This window comes from Triticum aestivum, chromosome 1D (assembly GCF_018294505.1).
Source record: "Triticum aestivum cultivar Chinese Spring chromosome 1D, IWGSC CS RefSeq v2.1, whole genome shotgun sequence".
NCBI lineage: Eukaryota > Viridiplantae > Streptophyta > Magnoliopsida > Poales > Poaceae > Triticum > Triticum aestivum.
Window position 1 is genome coordinate 457,587,030 of NC_057796.1, and position 20,207 is coordinate 457,607,236.

General features: G+C 43.2%; 1 protein-coding gene, 1 long non-coding RNA gene and 1 pseudogene across 4 annotated transcripts; 1 reads left to right on the forward strand and 2 right to left on the reverse strand.

The window, feature by feature from the left end:
• Window positions 1-3,162: 3,162 nt before the first annotated feature.
• LOC123175134 (uncharacterized) lies at window positions 3,163-6,935 on the reverse strand. Its single transcript, XR_006487656.1, has 5 exons — window positions 6,308-6,935; window positions 5,538-6,212; window positions 4,826-5,017; window positions 4,371-4,440; window positions 3,163-3,739 (listed from the first exon to the last, which is right to left on the reverse strand). It is a non-coding gene; the product is annotated as an uncharacterized lncRNA (long non-coding RNA).
• A 698-nt stretch (window positions 6,936-7,633) lies between these two features.
• On the reverse strand, window positions 7,634-12,840 carry LOC123182915 (uncharacterized; annotated as a pseudogene).
• Window positions 12,841-14,761: 1,921 nt separating this feature from the next.
• On the forward strand, window positions 14,762-19,252 carry LOC123182916 (transcription factor MYB98). 3 transcript variants are annotated; one of them, XM_044595592.1, is made up of 5 exons: window positions 14,762-15,076; window positions 15,963-16,231; window positions 17,071-17,197; window positions 17,335-17,461; window positions 18,284-19,252. In XM_044595592.1, the coding sequence occupies exons 2-5, from the start codon at window positions 15,979-15,981 to the stop codon at window positions 18,911-18,913; spliced, it is 1,137 nt and encodes a 378-aa protein (XP_044451527.1). In that variant the 5' UTR covers window positions 14,762-15,076; window positions 15,963-15,978; the 3' UTR covers window positions 18,914-19,252. The 3 variants fall into 3 exon arrangements, with proteins under 3 accessions (XP_044451527.1, XP_044451526.1, XP_044451528.1); XM_044595593.1 differs by having other exon boundaries at window positions 14,776-15,076; window positions 16,863-17,197; XM_044595591.1 differs by having other exon boundaries at window positions 15,963-17,197.
• The last annotated feature ends 955 nt before the right edge of the window (window positions 19,253-20,207 follow it).

A 20,207-nucleotide genomic window follows, 5' to 3' on the forward strand; every position in this document is an offset into this window, starting at 1 on the left:
ACTTTGTACTAACTTTAGTGCAAAATTATACTAAGGTTGAGACACTCATTTTGAAACAGAGGGAGTAATAAATTAGGGCTAATAATTAATACTCGTGGAACTAAAATTGTACAAAGCCAGACTGCCAAATAACTCCTGGATCCAAGAGAGAAAATAATGAAAAGACCCTCATAAACAATTTGTAATCCAGTAATGTAACTTTTCCTGTGCGCCTTGCTGTAGGTTACCTGTCAGGACATACTGTAGTAGCTAAGTAGGATCGAATCTTTCTTAGCTATGTGCATTTAAACAATGAGGTTACTTTGCTCTAACAACAGACATACTATATGAAACAATTGGTTTGAAGTAAAGTATAAACATAGAACTACAACATTCACCAATAATCCTTCTATGACAGAATACCAGCAAGTTGCACTACTATCAAGTCCTATCGTAACTGTAAAATTGAATGATCACTACGCATCCCTAACTTTGCAATTTGCTATTAGACTAAACTACACAAGTAAATGAAACTTCACTTGTCAACTTCGCAATATCAGAACAATAAGATGTGATGTCAATCTTATCAAGGACAACATCAAAATGACGATTCAGTGTTATTCTTTTGGATTAACTTTCATTTGATGATAACATATTACTTCAATGTAAGAAATCAGACTGATGTATAAGAGCTACTCGCCAGCCGAATCGAAAGACCTAGAGGTCTCAGCATATAGTTGGACCTAGGTGTACTCAGTTGAGGATGATCATATTTACATGTGGATCCAAATTTATAGGTCGCTGTGTTCATGTAGTGGTGGCATTCAGGCTGCCCAGGCCGCTCTTGTGTCACTTGAAGGCCATGTTAAAGAAGACAAGGATGCATAGTTATGCCATAAGCAACTGCGGACGGAGGCCCTCGGTGTGATAAGACATACAATGGTTCTGCCTGAACAGTCTGTTGTCCCCCAGCTGATACAACTTTGTTCATAGGTGACTAAGAAAATAGAGGAGAATCAAGTCATCAGGGCACCCCGCAAAAAAAGAAGTCACTATGGCAGTTTTAATTTTTCTAATAATGCATCATAATCTTCATAACACAAAAGAATAAAGTCATGTCTTGGGTCATTTTTGTAATCTTCTTTTACAGCACAATGCTCCTCCTACATTGTGAGTTTTTGAAATTAAATAGTAAAGGTTGTATCATTAATAAGAGACCTCACAAGTTTATTTTCTGAAAACTGAACTTGCGACTCTCTGCTATCTGATTTCAGTTAACTATAAACTCTTTACCTAGCAGCGCGAGAGCTTATAAGCTGAAAGAGTTAAGCTTACTCACCATAAAGGTACATGCAAAGACTGGAACAACTAATTGACCCTCTTTCATGCAGGTATAGCACAACACACATTTGTTCATTACTACATAACTGAAACCGAAGACGAAAATAATGCCATTTTTATGACACTCCCTCTCAGACAATCCCCTGGTTTAGAGGTTGCCATGAAAGGATTAGCATTGGTAGCAACCTTGCAATGCAATGCAAAAAAAATCAAATTAGTAGAAGATCTATAACAGAAACTTCAATGATCCTTCATATAAACAAAACGGTTTATATAATTTGGCATCCCCTAGGTTATTGGAGTACTAAACAATACAAAACAGGACATTGAGAATTGCATAGATTCGAAAAGGGAAACACATGATGATAGACATGCACTTACATAATATGTCTTCAATGCCACCTGACTGTGTATCTTGTGTGCACAACAGAAATGAAGATAAGGCTGAAGAAATAATCCATTGTGTGCTTCTTAGAATTTTTGATTCCAGGAATACGAAATATGCAGGACTCTAGGTCAAGGTTTTGGATAATGGTTGAACACAAGTCTACAATACTATGCGAACTAAATTAACTATAGATCGATGGAAGCATAAACTTGATCAAGAAAAAATGATTAAATTATCTCTCTAATGAACCGTATCATCATTGCCACTTACACACTGATTGATAGATGACTGTTGATTCATTGGCACTGAAGTGCAGAGCATAGCCGATGAAAATAGAATACAAAAACCCGTTTGATAACTCGCTGTTGAGTTTCTGCAGCTCACACCCCCATCCATGCCCATGCACAAAAATAAACAAATGTATATGTACCTTAATCATAAAATAAATAAATGTATATGGAGCCTAACCAAACACAATCTTAACAGGAATGGTAATTGGGCAAAATCACAATATTAAAAATTTAGGCACATAGATCACTGAGAAAGTGATTTCTCAAACATAATTAGTTATGTCCAGGTCCAAAGTTATAAAAAACATTAAGAATTCATCTCTGATGGGTGCGTGATAAAAGAAATATCCATGAATATGCACATGTAAGCTTGTTGGCTTCCTCAAGAAACAAATCCACCCACACAATTCACATTCTCCTTTCTTTTAGCCTAGTAGATGACTAAACATCTTGCTGTAGGGAAGAAAGAAGGAAAGAGTACATGTAGCTGCTAAGAAGATCACCTTCATATCATCTGAAACAAGTCATTCTCTAAATTTTTTTTTTTGCAATGGTGATCTTCCATAAAAACTCGTAACAACATTGCTACCTATGTGCATACCTATAAAACATATCAAATTTCAAAAGTTTCTTAACAACAAACTCAGAAAATAAAATACAAAGAAAAGTGTGTTTTTCCATTTCTACATAGAAAAGGCACATAACTAAAAAATTGCATAGCATGCAATTGACAGTGAGGTGAGCACTTAATTGCACAAAATATTAAAATTGCATACAGCCATGTCTCCATTGATAGAAGTTACCGACGGAAATCACAAAAACATAACCCTACATAAACGGCATGTTTCTCTTATTCCTAATAGTTCAAATGCGTGATGATCAAAGATTCGAGAATAGAACAGGATCCTTCGTTACCATGGATCAGCGTGTTCACATATGCATGTTGCTTAAGAGGAACTATGAATGGCCTCATTCAGAGTAGCTGATTTGCTGTGAAGCCTGGACAATAACCACCACCAATGATGGACTCAGCCTAGTGACGAAACAGTGCAAGCAACACTATCTTGAGACCAAAGGAACCATGCAACGTCCAGACCAAGCTATTCAGATGCAGTTCCTGATCCAATTTCAATTAGGGCACTGAGAAAAGATAACATTATTGTAGAAAGCGCCTTGCCTCAGATTATATCTGTTTAGGGCATGCACACATGTCAAACATCTAAACGAAAGCAGGGGAGTAATAACAATTATCAGGATCATTTGCTGCGCCCAGTGGTAATTCTATTTTAAATTCAAAACATAGAACATAGCTGACTGTTTACTCTATACATGCCATTGCCATAGCAACTAACATAATATAGCCAGGGATAGCTTAAAGTTCAAAGTCCATCGACAGGATAGAAGAAGCTCTGGATAGACTGGCAGATGAACCATGGCAGTGATCTTCTCTAGACAGAGGTAATAACTGGATATTCAGATAAGGCTGCTGTAGCTGGTAGTATCGGCATCTTCTAAAGCCACATAGGCTGTGGAAGTAGATCCTCCCCGAAGTGGATATACCCCTGTGTCATTGCTTCATCATCACGTCGCTGATGTTGTGTGCTCTGATGAAACTTCATTGTGACTACAAATCTTTCCCCAACTTTGCAGCAGAAGAACTGTGGCTGTGGGAGCTGCAACTTAATGAACATCACCTCAAGCATGAACTTGTCTGTAATGTCAACGACCTCCATGCCAGTTTCTGTCCATATAGAGAACGTGTCAATGTCTGAATATGGTTGTAGTTGGACTCATGCACTGGCAAAGCATATGTAAGTGGCATAAATGATGCATCAGTGATATTCACAAGCTGGAATATCAGTCTTCAAAAGCCAGCAACATCAAAGAATCTTACCCTGGTCTGTTTATATTTGCTTACCTCAAAAGTATGGTATTGTGCTACCTGCTAACAATAAAGATTACAAGTATTGACATTCATACTGGGTGGGCTGAATTGGAATGTTCCGTTTTGTGCATTTGATTTAGGACAATCGGGCAGTGCATGAGACGACAAGAATATAAATAGCTTTATAGATAGACGGATTCAGATGGATTTGCATAGCTCATACGAGAAAGGTGGGAGGGTGAGTAGATCGCATCCATTGAGTTTGCTGATTCTAACTATAGAACACAATGAATCTAACATGTATTTTGGTAACAGGAGGACAGTGAGCCTAGGAGTTCATGCAGTTTAATTTGACTATGCAGATGTAATTTTCGGCGACATACACCTGTGGACGTGTGTACAATGAGCGAAAGCAGGCAGAGGAGGCAATCGCAAGCATATTCAAATCTACAATGGAAAGAATCGGATCTGGGGGAGAGAAGGATACCTCTAGCGACACCACGACACGTGTAGCAGATTGTAGTCAGCCCCATTGAATAAGGAAGCGGATCAAAGGCCTACGAAAGGAAACCAATGTCGAGCCAAAATCAGAACATATATTTTCCCGGTTGCAGAATCAGAAAACATTATGGTATTACAACATTGTCATAAAACAGGCAATTTCAAATATCATTTTCAGCCTGAGCACCATATAGCAACATGTCACTCATATATCTCCGTATGAATACTACAGCCAAACTCCAATAACACAAAGCAGTAAATGGTCCACATGTGAGCTTCATTCCGTAAATAACCTAGCTAACAAATATTCATCTTCTCCCTCCTTTTTCCATAATTTATCAACACGAACGTACTCATGAATCAAGAGGCCACAGGAAATCCTAAGCTGAAGCTCACAGACATTTCAACAATGAGGAGAAAGGCAATGAAAAGACATCCCACCTTCTATGAACGCAGAAGGATCAGCTCAGCGGCCGCGCATCAAGTGCTATGCAGGGTGGTTGATCTGCGGTGTAGGCACTGGGCTGGACTGATCAGTCGAGCTGTCATGGCCGAAAACAATGGATCGGTGGCTAGTGGGTGGATGCAAGCAGACAATACTCGGCAAAGCAGCGAAGACACCGAGAACAGGACCTGCATAACATTAGGACAAATGAACACAATTTGTACGAGGTGCATGCAAAAAAATTGCAGAAAGGACTTCCAAGTGCACAAATAACCTACAATGCAACAGGAAGAACAGGGAGACAAGAAATTAGAATAGAGGAGCAAGCAGCAAAGAAAAGACCCAGGTATTTGACCTGCATGCATCCGTGAGCAACAGAATAGCTAACAAGGAACCTGCCCCATGGACTGTCAAAGCCTACTGGGCACCTGTCTAACTTGCATTTGTCACTGAGCAATGAACTACTATTTTAAGCTTTCGCATGCCTTATCTCTTTTGTCAGATTGGTAAGCATTGAGACTAAATCTTAGATTCACTGAGCAATTTAGCTTTGTTTTTTATGTTTCCCCATGGGGTAATTTTTGAAATATTATAATGTGTTTTTGGCTAGAAATAACAGAAAAGCAAAACATGCACACAATACTCGGTCAGCCAGCGATGCAGAGAGACAAATGGGAAGAATTAAAAGGTTAGTCACATAGCACTAACCTTGATATCAAGGCGTCCAACGGGCAAGATCACAAGGCGGTAGATGACAAAGCAAGTGAAAGCCATAACAACAGAACCGAGGAAAGTGTCTCAGTGACAGTATTTAAGAGGCAACAAGATTATTTCAGTGACAATGTTTAAGGGGCAGCTCCAAAGAGCAAGCACAAACCTTGGTCGGCAACAAGCCGTGCAAAGCAGACAAAATACAAGAATCTCCAAGTGCACGACGAGCCTAGAGTCAAACACAGATGAAATCTGATGGGCACAACGGAACAAAAGAACAAGCAACCTCATGCTTTAGAACAAAAATAGACGATAAGATTAATAGGAAGCAAACAAAAGACACACTGGCCATTGAACAGATTAATAGGAAGCAAACAAAGGACGCACTAGGCATCGAAATAAAAGTTTCATTCTATTGGATGCCCCAAGAACCTGCATGTATGAATGAGTAACTACAAAAAGGAAACGACATTGTGCTGGTCTCCTGAAGGACAAACAGTAAAGCACAAGCAAGAGCCAGCACAACAAATTCTGTAGGTTGCACAAGCATGGATCTAAACCACGGACATATGCTTTGTCAAATGAGAAGCCGACATGAAAGAGCAGGCATCCCAGCTTCCTGGTTAAAGACAAGCCCCAAGGAGCAACAACCAATAGAGAACCGAATCTTTCCTGCACAAGAAAGAAAAGAAAGAAAGAAGGGATCAGCTCATAGGCCTTTCATCAAACAGGTTACAAGCGAGAAAGGCAGTGAATAAACAATTCACCATGTTGATTAAAGACGCACCACGCTGGAGAAGCCAAGAATCCGCAGAGACAAACAACCAGCAGCAGCCTTGGTGATCCTGCAAGAGAAAGGGAAAGAACAGTCACGATAGAGGGAAAACCGGACACTCCAAGATGAGCGGAAACCAAGGCGTGCCGATCTATCTTCCTTGCTGGTTCCATGGCTTCAAACGCTGCCAGCCACGCTCGATGGTGTGGACAGAGACTAAGGTCGAGGTGGAGCGATGCGGGAGAGGCCGAGGCGGGAGAATTGATTTTAACCCCCCCAGTTCCCTCGCCTTCGATGATAGAACCCTTTCTTGGTTTGCCTCCCTCTGAAGCCCCTCAGTACCATCTCCTTCTTGCTGATTGCCCCCCTTGGCGTTGTTATCTGTTCAATTAGCTAATAATGAACGAAATCTGGACTAATACGTCCTCGTGCAGTTTCCTCAACACGCGAGACAGAGGAGGGTTGGCCCGTTCGTTTCACTTCTCGCCTCTCTCCCTCTCTCGTCTTGTTCGATCTAGCAAGGCGACCAGCCGCCATAGACGCTGTGCCCCGCCGTCCGTCGCCCCTGCTCCGCCGCGTCGCCCCCGCCGCCTCTCCCAATCCGCCGTCCATCTCCCCTGCTGCTCCGCCGCGTCCCCCCACCCCCACCCCACCCCCAATCCGCCGCCCTCCATTGCTGCCCCAAGGTAAGGCAAGCTTTCCCCCTTCCGTTTTCCGTGGACTTTGTGTGGTCCTGTGGTACGATTGTCTAAATTGTAGAAACCCTAGGTGCTGAGGGAGATTGATATACTGACAAATTTGTTAAACATGCCAAAGGGGGCAATCAGCAAGAAGTAGACAGAATTGAGGGGGTTCAGAGGCAGGCAAGCAAAGAAAGGGGTATATGATCAAAGGCGAGCGAACAGGGGGGGTTAAAATCAATTCTCCCGGCCTCCGCGCACAAAGAAGAGGAGCTGTGGCGGCGCAGAGGGAGGGGGAGGGGAGAGAGGAAGTGCGGCCAGATATTTCCTAGGGCTCGCCTCGTCTCCTCAGTAACCCAACGCACACACGGCACGCACACTGCAAATCTGGGCCTGCAAGAAAAGAAGGCCCACCCGTCATCCACCTGAGCATGCAGGCGAGGACGGTGAGAGTAGGCGTGCACGAATCCATCCACCTGCCTGAGCGAGACCCGGCCAATCCCACCTCACCCACGATCGCTCCAGTCAATATTTTTCTCACCGTGGAGACACGACCCACACTGCGAAGCTGGGCACGAGACAAACGAAGGCCCACCTATCATCCACTTGAGTCGGAAAGAGCAGTGTGCAGAGAAATGAGCGGCCGGATTTTTGACAGCGCCATAACAAATCGCCAGCGAGGCAGATCATGCGAGGCAGAATCATCCCGCGACGCAGATCGCCCAGGATGGCGGGTTGGGTAGCAAGGTTTATATGTTCAATTGGGGCCAATCCGTGGCAATGGGGTGGAGCACAGAGCATCCATTCCTCATCGTCCACCTAATTCATAGTACCTGACCATCCATAGATGCTACGATTCTACATTTCTACTACACAAAAGTGGGCGACACTGCAGGCTACGACGTCCATCCTGACGATACATTGTAAGTTGTAACTGCTACACACACGATCAGCACTTACTCTGACGGAGCACAGCTTCCAGGCTGAGGGGTGACCGTCAAGACGAGCCCGAAGTGGTCGCTGGGCAGCACAGGCAGCATCCGCTCGCGACGCTGCCGGCAGATTTTCTCCTTAGACTTCCAGCGGGCTACATCCACCTTCACGTACAAGACGCCGGGTATAGGCTCCTTCCCAACCATCTCGATGCCTTGGACCTCGAAATCCGGCAGCTTGCACACGAACCGATCGAGCCTCAGCTGTCGTTTATGGACCACTGCAGACAGCATGGCGTTAGCCTCCGTGTCGTACGTCCAGCCATCTTCACCTGGCTTCAGCTCAGCCCAGGCGTCAACCCAGCCGTCCGGCAGAGGGAAGGGCCCGTCTGTCTTGTCGTCCCAGTTCATGTCCCCGCAGAATATCAGGTTGCAGGATCCTCTTCCTCCCAACAATATGAGGGACTCCTTTGCCTGGGCAACTCGCTCGTTGCTGCGCAACCGAGGCCGGCTCGGGCTCTCTAGGTGGCTTGTACCCAACACCAAGGTGACGCCACCAATGTTGATATTTGCCATGCAAAGCTCCCTTCCCATTACTGAATCTGAAAATGGAACACCGTCGAAAGAATCCACAGGCAACTTGCTCATCTGCATTTGTTGGCAATTGGATCAGGGAACACATAAGACAGGAATATGGTTTACTTTTGGTACATAATGAAATAATTACATTTCCGTCAGAATGTTCAGCAATTTCGGTAGTACTGTACACACAAGTTCAAATTAATTTTATTTTTTTAATTTTCAAAATATTTGGTTGGATCTCAGTCAGATTCAATTGCGAAATTTGGTCATTTGCCCAAAGTGAAAACCGAAATGACTGAATCGGCAACAGCTGAAATATTAAAGTTTAAAACCATCACACCATACACTTCCGAAATCTGAAAATGTAAAATGGTAGCAATGCACCATTCATGGATTCAAATCAAATGCCTTTTTCTTTTTTTGCTAAATCAAACTCCTTGTTCACCATAGGTGTCTGAGCAATCTCGATCTTGTCTGATCCAAGGTATGGTAGTGTTAGCAATTTCCACAGGATAGTGACTTAGCTCACGTCAGTGCAACAGCCTTAAAAAAACTATATAAAGTACCGATGGAACGCTGAGATACTAAATATATCAGCATCTTCTCATAATAAAATACTATATCAGCATCAAAACCATGAAATAGGATGAATTCCAACCATGATTTCAAAATGTAGAAAAGGCTATACCTGCATGCAGAAATATGATCTCTGTTTTTGTCTTTTCGACAATGGTTTCCTCGTATTGGAACAGACCATGCCCGCCTCTGTGTAATCCATCCCACGTGACATCAAGCATTTGTATTCTGGCCACCAGTCGGATTTTTCCAGAAACCCATGTATCTCTGGTGTAACCTCCTGCAATCTCACATGAGGCCTGTTCAGAAGAAAAAAGAAAAGAAAGTAATGGATTGTTTTTGACAAATTCTGTACCTGGAGGCATATAAGATCTGGGCTGTGGTGCCGAATAATATCTCCAAGAGCAAGAATCCTATTGTGCAGTTTATAATCCTTCCCGGAACACACATTGTATGTCATGATTTTAATGGCCTTGCTACACAAACTAGTCTTAGAATCTCCTGTGGAAAGGTATTCAGTTTTTCCTGCGAACATTACACCAGAAGCATACAGAAAATCAGGCACAGTAGAAAGATCAAATCAGATTCTAAGTTGCATAATTGTAAGTAGCCAATTTGAACTAAAATAGAGTCACTTATTTCCAAACGGAGGTAATACATAGCTGGCCGCATTTGCTTTGTCAACCTGTCAAATGGGTTGGTGTCACCGTAAATGTCTCCAATTCAGGGAGCAATCTGTGGCAATCCGTGGGCGACACTGCAGGTAACAAAATTGGAGGCAATCCGTGGCAATGGGTTGGAGTACAGTGCATCTTCATCCACCTATGTCATAGTCCACAAACGTTACGCTTCTACTGGACAAAAGTGGGCGACACTGCAGGCTAAGATGTCCAGCCCGACGATACATCGTAACTGCTACACACAGGATCAGCACTTACTCTGACGAAGCACTGCTTCCAGCCTGAGGAGTAATCGTCAAAACGAGCCCAAAGTGGTCGCTGGGCAGCACAGGCAGCGTTATCTCACGACGCACCTGGCGGACTTTTTTCTTAGACTTCTTGCAGATTACATCCACCTTCACGTAAGAGACGCCAGGTATAGGCTCCCTCCCAACCATCTTGATGCCTTGGACCCGGAAATCCGGCAGCTTGCACACGAACCGATCCAGCCTCAGCTGTCGTTTTTGGACCATTGCAGACAGCATGGCGTTAGCCTCCGTGTCGTACGTTCAGCCATCTTCACCTGGCTTCAGCTCAGCCCAGGCGTCAACCCAGCCGTCCGGCAGAGGGAAGGGCCCGTCTGTCTTGTCGTCCCAGTTCATGTCCCCGCAGAATATCACGTTGCTGGATCCTCTTCCTCCCAACAACATGAGGGACTCCTTTGCCTGAGCGACTCGCTCGTTGCTGCGCAACCGAGGAGGCGGGCTCGGGCTCTCTAGATGGCTTGTCCCCAACACCAAGCTCACGCCACCAATGTTGACATTTGCCATGCACAGCTCCCTTCCCATTACTGAATTGGAAAATGGAACACCGTCGAAAGAATCCACATGCAATTTGCTCATCTGCATTTGTTGGCAATTGGATCAGGAACACACCAGACAGGAATATGGTTTACTTTTGGTACATACTGAAATTATTGCATTTCGGTCAGAATATTTCAGCAATTTCGGTAGGGCAACAAATTCAAGTAAATTTTAAATATTTTTTTAATTTTCAAAATATTTGGTTGGATCTCAGTTAAATTCAATTGGAAATTTCAGTCCTTCGGCCAAATTGGAAAATGGAATGACTGAATCGGCAATAGCGAAACTAAAGTTTAAAACCATCACAAGATAAACTTTTGAAATCTGAAAAGGAAAATGGTAACAATCCACCATTCATGGATTCAAATAAAAGGGCAGCCTGGTGCACATAGCTCCCGCTTGCGCAGGGTCCGGGGAAGGGTCCAACCACTTTGGGTCTATTCATGGATTCTTTCATGATTCTTTCCTCCTTGTCTAATCCCAGGTTTGTTAGCGTTAGCAATCTCCACAGGATAGTGACTTAGCTCACATCAGTGCAACAGCCTTAAAACAATACTATACAAAGTACCAACGGAATGCTGAGATACTAAATACATCAGCATCTTCTCGTAAAAAAAGAATTACTGTATCAGCATCAAAACCATGAAATGGGATGAATTCCAACCATGATTTTGAAACTAAGAGAAGACTACACCTGCATGCAGAAATATGATCTCTCCATATATTTTTTTCGTTTCGACAATGGTTTCCCCATATTGGAACGGGCCATGTCCCCCTCCATGTAATATTCCATGTCACGTGACATGAATCATTTGTATTCTGGCCACCAGTTGGATTATTCCAGAAGCCCATGTATCTCTGGTGTAACCTCCTGCGGTCTCAAATTAATGAGGCCTGTTCAGAAGAAAAAAGAAAAGAAGCAATGGATTGTTTTGAGAAATTCTGTACGTGGAGGCATATAAGATCTGGGCTGTGGTGCTGAATAATATTTCCAAGAGCAAGAATCCTGCTGTGCAGTTCATAATCCTTCCCGAAACACACATTGTACGTCATGATTTTAATGGCCTTGCTACACAAACTTGTCTCAGGATCTCCTGTGGAAAGATCGATATTCACCATTAGACCAGAAGCATACGGAAAATCAGTCACAGTTGAAAGATGAAATCAGATTTGCATAGTTGTAAGTGGCTAAACAGCTGCCGCATTTGCTTTGTCAGCCAGTCAAGTGGGTTGGTCTCACCTTAGTAAATGTCTCCGGTTCAGGGAAATAAGCCCTGCTAACAATTAAGAGGCCAGCATATTATCTCGACAAAAATTGACCGAACAAAGTGAAGAGGCTAGCGATAGCATCTCGTTTTGTAGACAAAAATTGACTGAAGAAAGTGAATGCATACTGTGTGAACGAGCACTGCTTTTAGGCAGGAACTGCAAACTCTGTGCTGTAATTTTTAGCAGCCTTTATGCTATAATAATTAGCAACCAAGATTAAAACATCAATAAATTTACAAGTATATCAATTTTCCTTGGTAGTTCACTGTGTAATGCATCTCTATCAGTGTAACCCTCATCTGTTAAGTGTTAACACGCGACAGATCCAAATGAAAAGACCGCATCCAACACAAGAGCAAAGATACTGAAATACAGTATAATGGAGAAGTGATCCTTGGCACATTCATCAATTCTAGAACGAAATTTGCCACACACCAAAAAAGAGAGAGATTAAATCCGAAGATGAACCTTCCTTGGCGGCCGCCTGGTGCGCTCCGTTGGCGCCCACGCCCTTGTCGGCGGACACCTGGGCGACGTCGGTCGACGCCGCGCGACTCCTTCTCATGCGCAACGAGAGGGACGATGCGCCTGGAGCAGCGGCCAGGCCAGCCTCGCAGGCTCCGGAGTTCTGAGGGTTGGAGTATGTCCATAGGGCGCGGTGCCGGTGCCACTGCCACTGCGGCGGCGCACTCCATCCCGACTCTCCGAGTCCCAGCGGCGGAATCCTCTCCGGGAGATCGTGGGGAGGGGAAGACGAGGTCAATATCGGGGAGAGTAGGGTTTGGGGCTTGAGGAAGCGGAGGAGGCGCCGAGGCGAACGGGAGAGGAGCGTGGCCATTGGCAATGTTTTCTTCTTTCTACGGAAATGTTCACATCTGGTTCGGTCGGGCTGTAGGTCTTCCATAAATACAACCGGGACTCCTCTAGGCAGACTTCCGGTCATTTACCTAGGCACACTTCAGTCACAAATTTATCATCCAACCGGACCTTTTAAATTCACCCCAAATGTCTGGGCTGTCTAACACTTTTTAACTTCAGCTTATATGTGGAGTGAATATGAGACGCACAGACACATTATCACCTTAGATCGGCTCACTCCGACATCATAATATTCCGTTCCTATCCACAATCCGGACCCCCTCAAAAGAAAATCCCATCTCCCACCAACCCTAGCCATTTGCCACCTCATTCCATTTTTAGTCCGCTCCGCCTCCCAGTAGCTCTTCGATGATTTCCGGCCTTCTCCAACATAGCAGGCACCAGATCCGAGTCCGATAGCTCCGGATTCGTCGACTGGGACCTCATCCCCTGTGGAGATGAGGAGGAGTTAGTCGTCTGACTGGCTCTTCATCGGTCCTGGGAGGTAATCCGAGCTCCATTATTGAAGTTACTCCAGCAGGAATCCACTGCCTCTGCGCAACTGGGCTTGGAAGGCTTGGATCCAACTGCGCCAGTGACACGAGGCGTGTAGCCACGGTGGATCCACAAATGGCGAGCGGCGAGCGGCTTGAGGTACAGGCACGCCCAACCGGACAGTCCCGGACTGGACGCACAACCCCTGCCGTGGCTCCTCGCCCCCATAACGTCAAACTCCGATTGAAGGTGACGATGTACATGAGGCTGAAGATGAAGAGTTTGATCATCTTTCCCTTGATGATCCAATTGGGCAAGCTAGAGTACAGACAAGAGCATGAGCATAATCCGTATGTTCGTGGTCAAGATTCCGATGTTGATCGTTGCTTCCTGTATCAGTTTCAGCATAGGAAATATGAAGAGATTCTCAAAGTAAAGAAGTTCAAGGTGGCTGCTCATCGCAATTTGTACCTTGATTATGTGTGTTTCCGTGCACTCACCAAGACGGGGGTGATTCCATTTTTGCAGTTCAACCACACCTATAATGAAGACCTTGTTCTCTAGTTATTTCCCATAGTGTTCTTCAAGACAGACGAGGCTCGCTCATTTCGTTGCATGTTTGGCACTACCCGTATGAGTGCATCTATGGTTGATTTTGTTTGATCAAGACGAGGCTCACGATCTTGATCCCCATCAAGTCGTATGGGCCACCAACGACGGATTCAAATACGACAGATCTCGGGCAGAGGGGTCCAAGCTAAGTGTCTTGACACGATGGTAACGTTTTTTCTATACACATTTAACATTTTTCCAAAATGCTTGATTAACATTTTTTAAATACTTGTTCAACATTTTTTTAAATGCTTGATTTACATTTTTTATATGCATCAAAAAATTCATCATTTTTTAGTACATGGTCAACATTTTTTATACACATTTAACATTTTTTAAATGCTTTATTAACATTTGTAAATACTTTTATATTTTTTCAAAAACTTTATTAATATTTTTATATACATGATAAAAAATCCATCATTCTTTAATACATGGTCAACATTTTTCTATACGCATTTAACATTTTTTCAAATGCTTGGTCAGCATTTTTCATATACTCATTAAAAAATTCAAATGGTTGTTAACATTTTAAAATACATTGTAAAAAAACTTGTATACATTTTTCGTATACGTGATAAACGTTTTCTCTATACACATTTAACATTTTTTAAATGCTTGATCAACATTTTTTAAATTTTTTTATAGGGCGTTTTTTGTAATATAGTATATATTTAGAATATTTTAAAGTATAAACAGAAGTAAAAAATAAAGCAAAAAACGAAAACAGAAAACATAAAGAAAACAGAAAAAGGAGGCTGTGGCCTCGCGCGCTCCTGCACACCGAAATGGCTCGGCCCAGGAGCTCTCGTGGAGACAGAGGCTCGCTGCTGTTGGACGCAGCGAGCGTCACATAGCAGGTCCCGAGCTCTTCTAAAAAAAAAGGTCCCGAGCTCATCGTTCTCGTCTCCGCCCCTTCGCCGCGGGTGTGCTCAGCCCGAACCCCAGATCGGAGCCACGCCACCGGCGGCTGGCCGGCACCCCCCCCCCCCCCTTCCCCTCCGCAAGGTTCTTCTACATCCATCTGGGATCTGCCTTCTTCGCGCCACTGCGGAGTGTGGCCGGCCAGGGAGCAGCCTGTCCTGGCGCCGGAGACGGGAGGGGAATCGCCGGCGACCGGAAAGGAGAATGGAGGCGCTCATCGGAGACGGTCCTGAACCCCAGTGTTCCCACGTTGTCGGCGCCGAGGAGAGGGAGCGGGGGTAGTCGCCGGCCGGCGGCCGTTGGCCACTCCGGTAAGTGCGCGCGCGACTGTACGCTACCACTGCAGATTTTTAGTCCCATTGCCAATTTAGTAGCGATTCCACCGTCTTATAAGGCTCGCCCTTAGCAGGGCTATCACCGAGTAGAAGTAGAAGACAAGTTGAGAGTGTAGAGTAGAAGTAGTGTGTATACTGATGAATCTGCACCTATGCTATTTCAGGTGACTAGTATGTGCTAATGATGTTCTTCCATAAGGAAGAATATGTTATTGATAATATTGCTCTTTTTCTACTCCTATTATACTTTTTATTTGCTTTTTATGAGCCTGTGAGACAGTTATTGAAAATAGGGGGGAAAATCGTTGCAGTATATTATTACTGCAGAGACCATTATCAGATAACTCAAGTGAGACAGTTATGCAAATAAGCAACTAAGGTTCATCACTTTTTTCAGAACATATCTTACAATTGGATTCTCTAGGTTGTGATCAAGTCCCACAGCTTGAAGCTGTAAATAACACTTCAAATGAAGATATAGATATGACTTAAGTCTTATCTACTCCTGAAATCAGATGGAAGAACAAACTTAGGTAGCGCAAAGTTGCTCTCCCTGTTACTCAGCTCATGGATGGTTGATTTCACATTTTGAAGAGCCTCAGCTCTCCCCTGCATGTAACCATGATTTTCAGACATACGTGGTGATACAACAATGTTCTCCTCCAAGTTACTACGGATGTAACACCTACATAATCCAGCGGCCCAGTACATATGTTTGTGTTGTGCAGTTTAGCTGTCAATCTGATACTCGTTTGTCATATACGTATACAAGAAAAATCCTGTCGATAAGTAGTTTATAATCAAGTGCAGAGAGGTCTAGAACGATCTAAGACAAGTGATGTATTTCCTGATTCTGTTGCAGGTCACCATTCTTCAGTATGCTCCTCAAGATGGCGATGGTGGATGTCAGGGGCGACGATGTTAACTCATGGCTGCAAGCAAGAGCAGCTCAGGCTGGGATCAAGCACGGCAGCCCAGGCAGCAGCGGTCGTCGCTTTCATGCCCGCCAGAGCTTGTGCGGTGTGCAGAAGGTGATGGCGCCGCTGACGCTGATGAAACGCACAGTGAGGTCGTTGCCAAGTTCGCTGGGCAGGAGTACTCTGTTTGCTTCGAGCTGCTTGCAGACACTCGGTATGATCGTCTTCCTGCTTCTCTTCCCAGTTGAATAATGTGAACCTATGTAGTTGATTGTTGGTATTTGATTGGCTTACAATATCATTTGACTTAAAATTATATTTACACATAAAAGAGGAGTACTTATTTAATATGTACAACACGTGCAAATTAATACATAATTACTTTGTTTGCTAAGTAGTCGTGCTTACTTTTGATCACATAGAAAACGAAACCATTAATAGCATCATATGAGATGCACTCCAATGCTAATATGTGCATGACCAACATGTCGCAATGGGTAGTGTGTGTGCCACGTCTGGGAATAATGCATGCTTTATTAGTTCTCTTGCATGAAGTAATCTATTTATGATAGTAAATGTTTCATTAACAATGCCAATTTATAAAGCCATAAAACTAACTTAACTTGTGGTCTTTAAGGGTCATATGTTCTTGTCTAGATATAATGTGACATGCTGCGCCAGTGTCTCCTCCTCTGGGAGATACAGGTAAAGAGGAAGCATCATCCAATCCCCCCGCCCCCTAGCTAGCTTCTGAACACCCCCTCCCCCCCTCTCTCATGGGTTTCAGTTGCTTCCAGCTCCATTCAGGGAGCTGTGATGACGTGCCACTTGATTTCCATGTGCAGCAAAATGGCCACTATGAGCTCCATTCTGTTGATCGTTCATTTGAACCTGCTGGTGGATCGATCGTTCCATTTGCAACCTTCTATCATGAGTCATATCCACAAGGCACAACCAAGAAAGATGTCGTTGACGGTGCTTCATCAATCATTCATAATCCTGGACCTCACTTGCCTCTCTTGTCGCCAAAACCTGAGATTTCACATCTCATAGGAGGTGGAATGGGATCATACAAGACGTATGAGATGAGCGGCAGGTTTATTCCAAGAAGGAAAGCCTCGAGTAAGGCTGTCAAGAAGACTAATGTTGTCAAAGGGCAATGGACACCGGAAGAAGACAGGTAAATTATAACTGTTTATGCATGCTTTGTTAAATATTGCCTCCACCCAAAAGTGAAAAATCGTCGCATTACTGTAAGTCTATGCTATTAGCTGCTCTACATGTTATCAATGAGTTTGTTCTTGCCAATTTTAACAGGAAGTTAGTAAAGTTAGTGGAACAGTTTGGATTGGGGAAGTGGTCTCAGATGGCACAGATGCTGCCTGTGAGAGTAGGAAAACAATGCAGAGAAAGATGGCACAACCATTTGAGACCTAACATCAAGGTTTGTCTCCACTGTTTGAACTGAGGAGTCCAATGCTTCAATAAATTGTAGGCCCAAATGGTTCAGTAATAGTTAAATTGAGATAACAATCAGTTTTGGAAGAAGCAAAAGTGTTATAAGTTATACACTAATCCTGTATCTGCTGTACGCCTGTACCTGTTGATTGGTAGGAAGTGCTCTGTTAGATCCCTGTCTGAAGTTCCTCTCTTCGGAGTCATTAGTTGCTGCCAATCTGAGCTGCTCTAGTGGTGCCAAAACTTCCCCCACCATTCTGAATTCACTCTTCCCTGGAAATTTCTGTGCCATTGCAAGCAATACCTGTAGAATATGATTGTCTTTCTTTTTTGCAAGGTGTAGAACATGATTTTTAAAACCAACCTTTGAAGAATGTGCATGTAGTACATGGCCAAAGCAGCATCAAGTTACGGAAGGGATCCTAATAATTTCTCATTTAGGTTGTATATATATTCTTTATATTAGTAAGATATCTTTTGGCTTGGGCCTTAGCCCATAAGCCAAGAAGACATAAGATATATGATTTGTTATTTAGTTTGATTGTTAGGCATCTGTAGAAGATCCTTTAGCAGAAATTAATCGAGCGAGTACCATTTGCCCCTGTTAACTTAAAAAGTCTACAAAATGTTTAATGTTAAATAACCATAATAGGTAAATTTCATGGCAGAACACAGAAAATGGACACTAATATTTTCCAGATTTAAAATAGTTTTTGTCTTCTTTTTTTCTCTCCCGAAAATACATCATAGTCTGTATACTATTCATGCTTTGCAATAAAAAAAATTGTGCATGGAACCACAAATGCAGAAAGATACTTGGAGTGAGGAGGAAGATATGGTTCTGATACAAACGCACAAGGAGGTTGGCAACAAATGGGCAGAGATAGCTAAGCGGCTCCCTGGGAGAACAGAAAACTCCATAAAAAATCATTGGAATGCAACAAAGAGAAGGCAATTTGCACGGAGGCAGACCGGCACTAAAGCCAAGAATCCCAAATCAGGGACCCTTCTACAGAACTACATCAAAAGTCTTGGGATTGGCTCTAGCAAGGTCATTGCTCCTCTAGATCCGAAAGAACCTCCATTGTCAGCATTTTCACCAGCACCCCCGACACAAAATCGGGCACATATGAATGATAATTGGCCAGAATCCAACCCATCCAACATAATGGTCACCCAAGGAATATTCAGCACAGATGACAGACAGATTCACTCATGTGAAGAAATTCTAGTTCCCACATCTGATGACTTTTCTGTGGACATGTTTGATGGTTTATTTAACGCAGAGGAGGTGCAATACCAGGCTTACAACATAGATGATGATGTTGACATGGACTATATCATCAACCATATTGATTATTCTATTAAGAATGACCATGAGATAGATATGGATATGACATGGGATGACGATGCGCTCGTAAACATTGAATCTGGATGATCACCATTGGTGATGCTGGCAGGCCCGCCAGAAATCAAAACTGTGCATGTGAAGGAGGAGATGGATCTAGTTGAGTTGGTCACACATCCACAAACTTGCAGCTAGTGGACAAGAAAAGAACCAGTGATATTATTACATATGTGTGCTATTTATACGGAATATGACGAACTTTTGGATGTACTATGGGACATCCCGTTTATAGATGATATGACGACCTTCTGAATGCTTTCTACAGGCAATAGAATGACCTTTGGATGTAATTATGAGAATCCATATTGAGAACAGACGGTGGTAAATAAGACCATGTTGTATGTAGTACATGGACTGAAAATAAAATGTTTGATTACATGTTGAATCAGTGTTCTAAACTTGTTTCTCATTTTATTATGGTACATTAGTCTATGTAATCTTGACTTCCTATTTCAATTTCGTGCTTGTAAGCAAAACAACTCTAAACATCAAAAGATAAAGAGAACCTAAGCATAATATTACCGTAAAATTGTGTTAAAAGGAAAACATTAGTACTCAATATATAATGTCTAGCAAGCAGAGGATATGCCCAAAAGAAAGTGCTCATGCTTCCAGACGTTTCGACATATTCAGACGACAGGCCACATAGTACTCACGCTTCCTGCAGTTTCATTACACACCAATAGCTTCCAAAGAGAATATCAGTTTTTGTTTTGTTTTGAAGAAACACCGGGGCGAGCAGCCCCACCTGAATATATATTTCTCAAAGCTGCAAAATAAAGGCGACCAACCTGTGGTTGGATGACACTGATGCTCGCCTTTTTCTGAATTTATTTCAAGCCTTCCGGCGACGTACGTTCAGTGAGAGGAGACATTTTCGTCGACTACGAATGCGTTTATGGTAATTTTGTCAATCTCAAAATGATGTACTGGCATAGTCTCTTAAAGGTGTGCGTTCATAAGGATGAGTACATGTGCGTATGTATAAACATTTACGTCTGTACTGTGTTTAGAAAAATAGCAAAATACAGCAAGCCCACGGTACAGGGAGATCATACAGAGATTGGAGGACCTGTTACAGGAGAATCACAGGGAAAGAGCCACCAAATACGGGCCCCAAGCTAGCAAGGCGTGTCTATCCTCAGGTTTGAGCTTGTTCTTAGCTAGTTTTCGGAGGCAACTCTATAGCGTGGAGCTACTTTCCAATGGAAACTCTTGTGCTAGTTTCCAATGACAACTCTAGCTATAATTTTCTATCATGATCAAAAGGTGGTATACACCTCCATGGTACAATTGCATGCTAATTAGGTTCAATGAAGTGTTC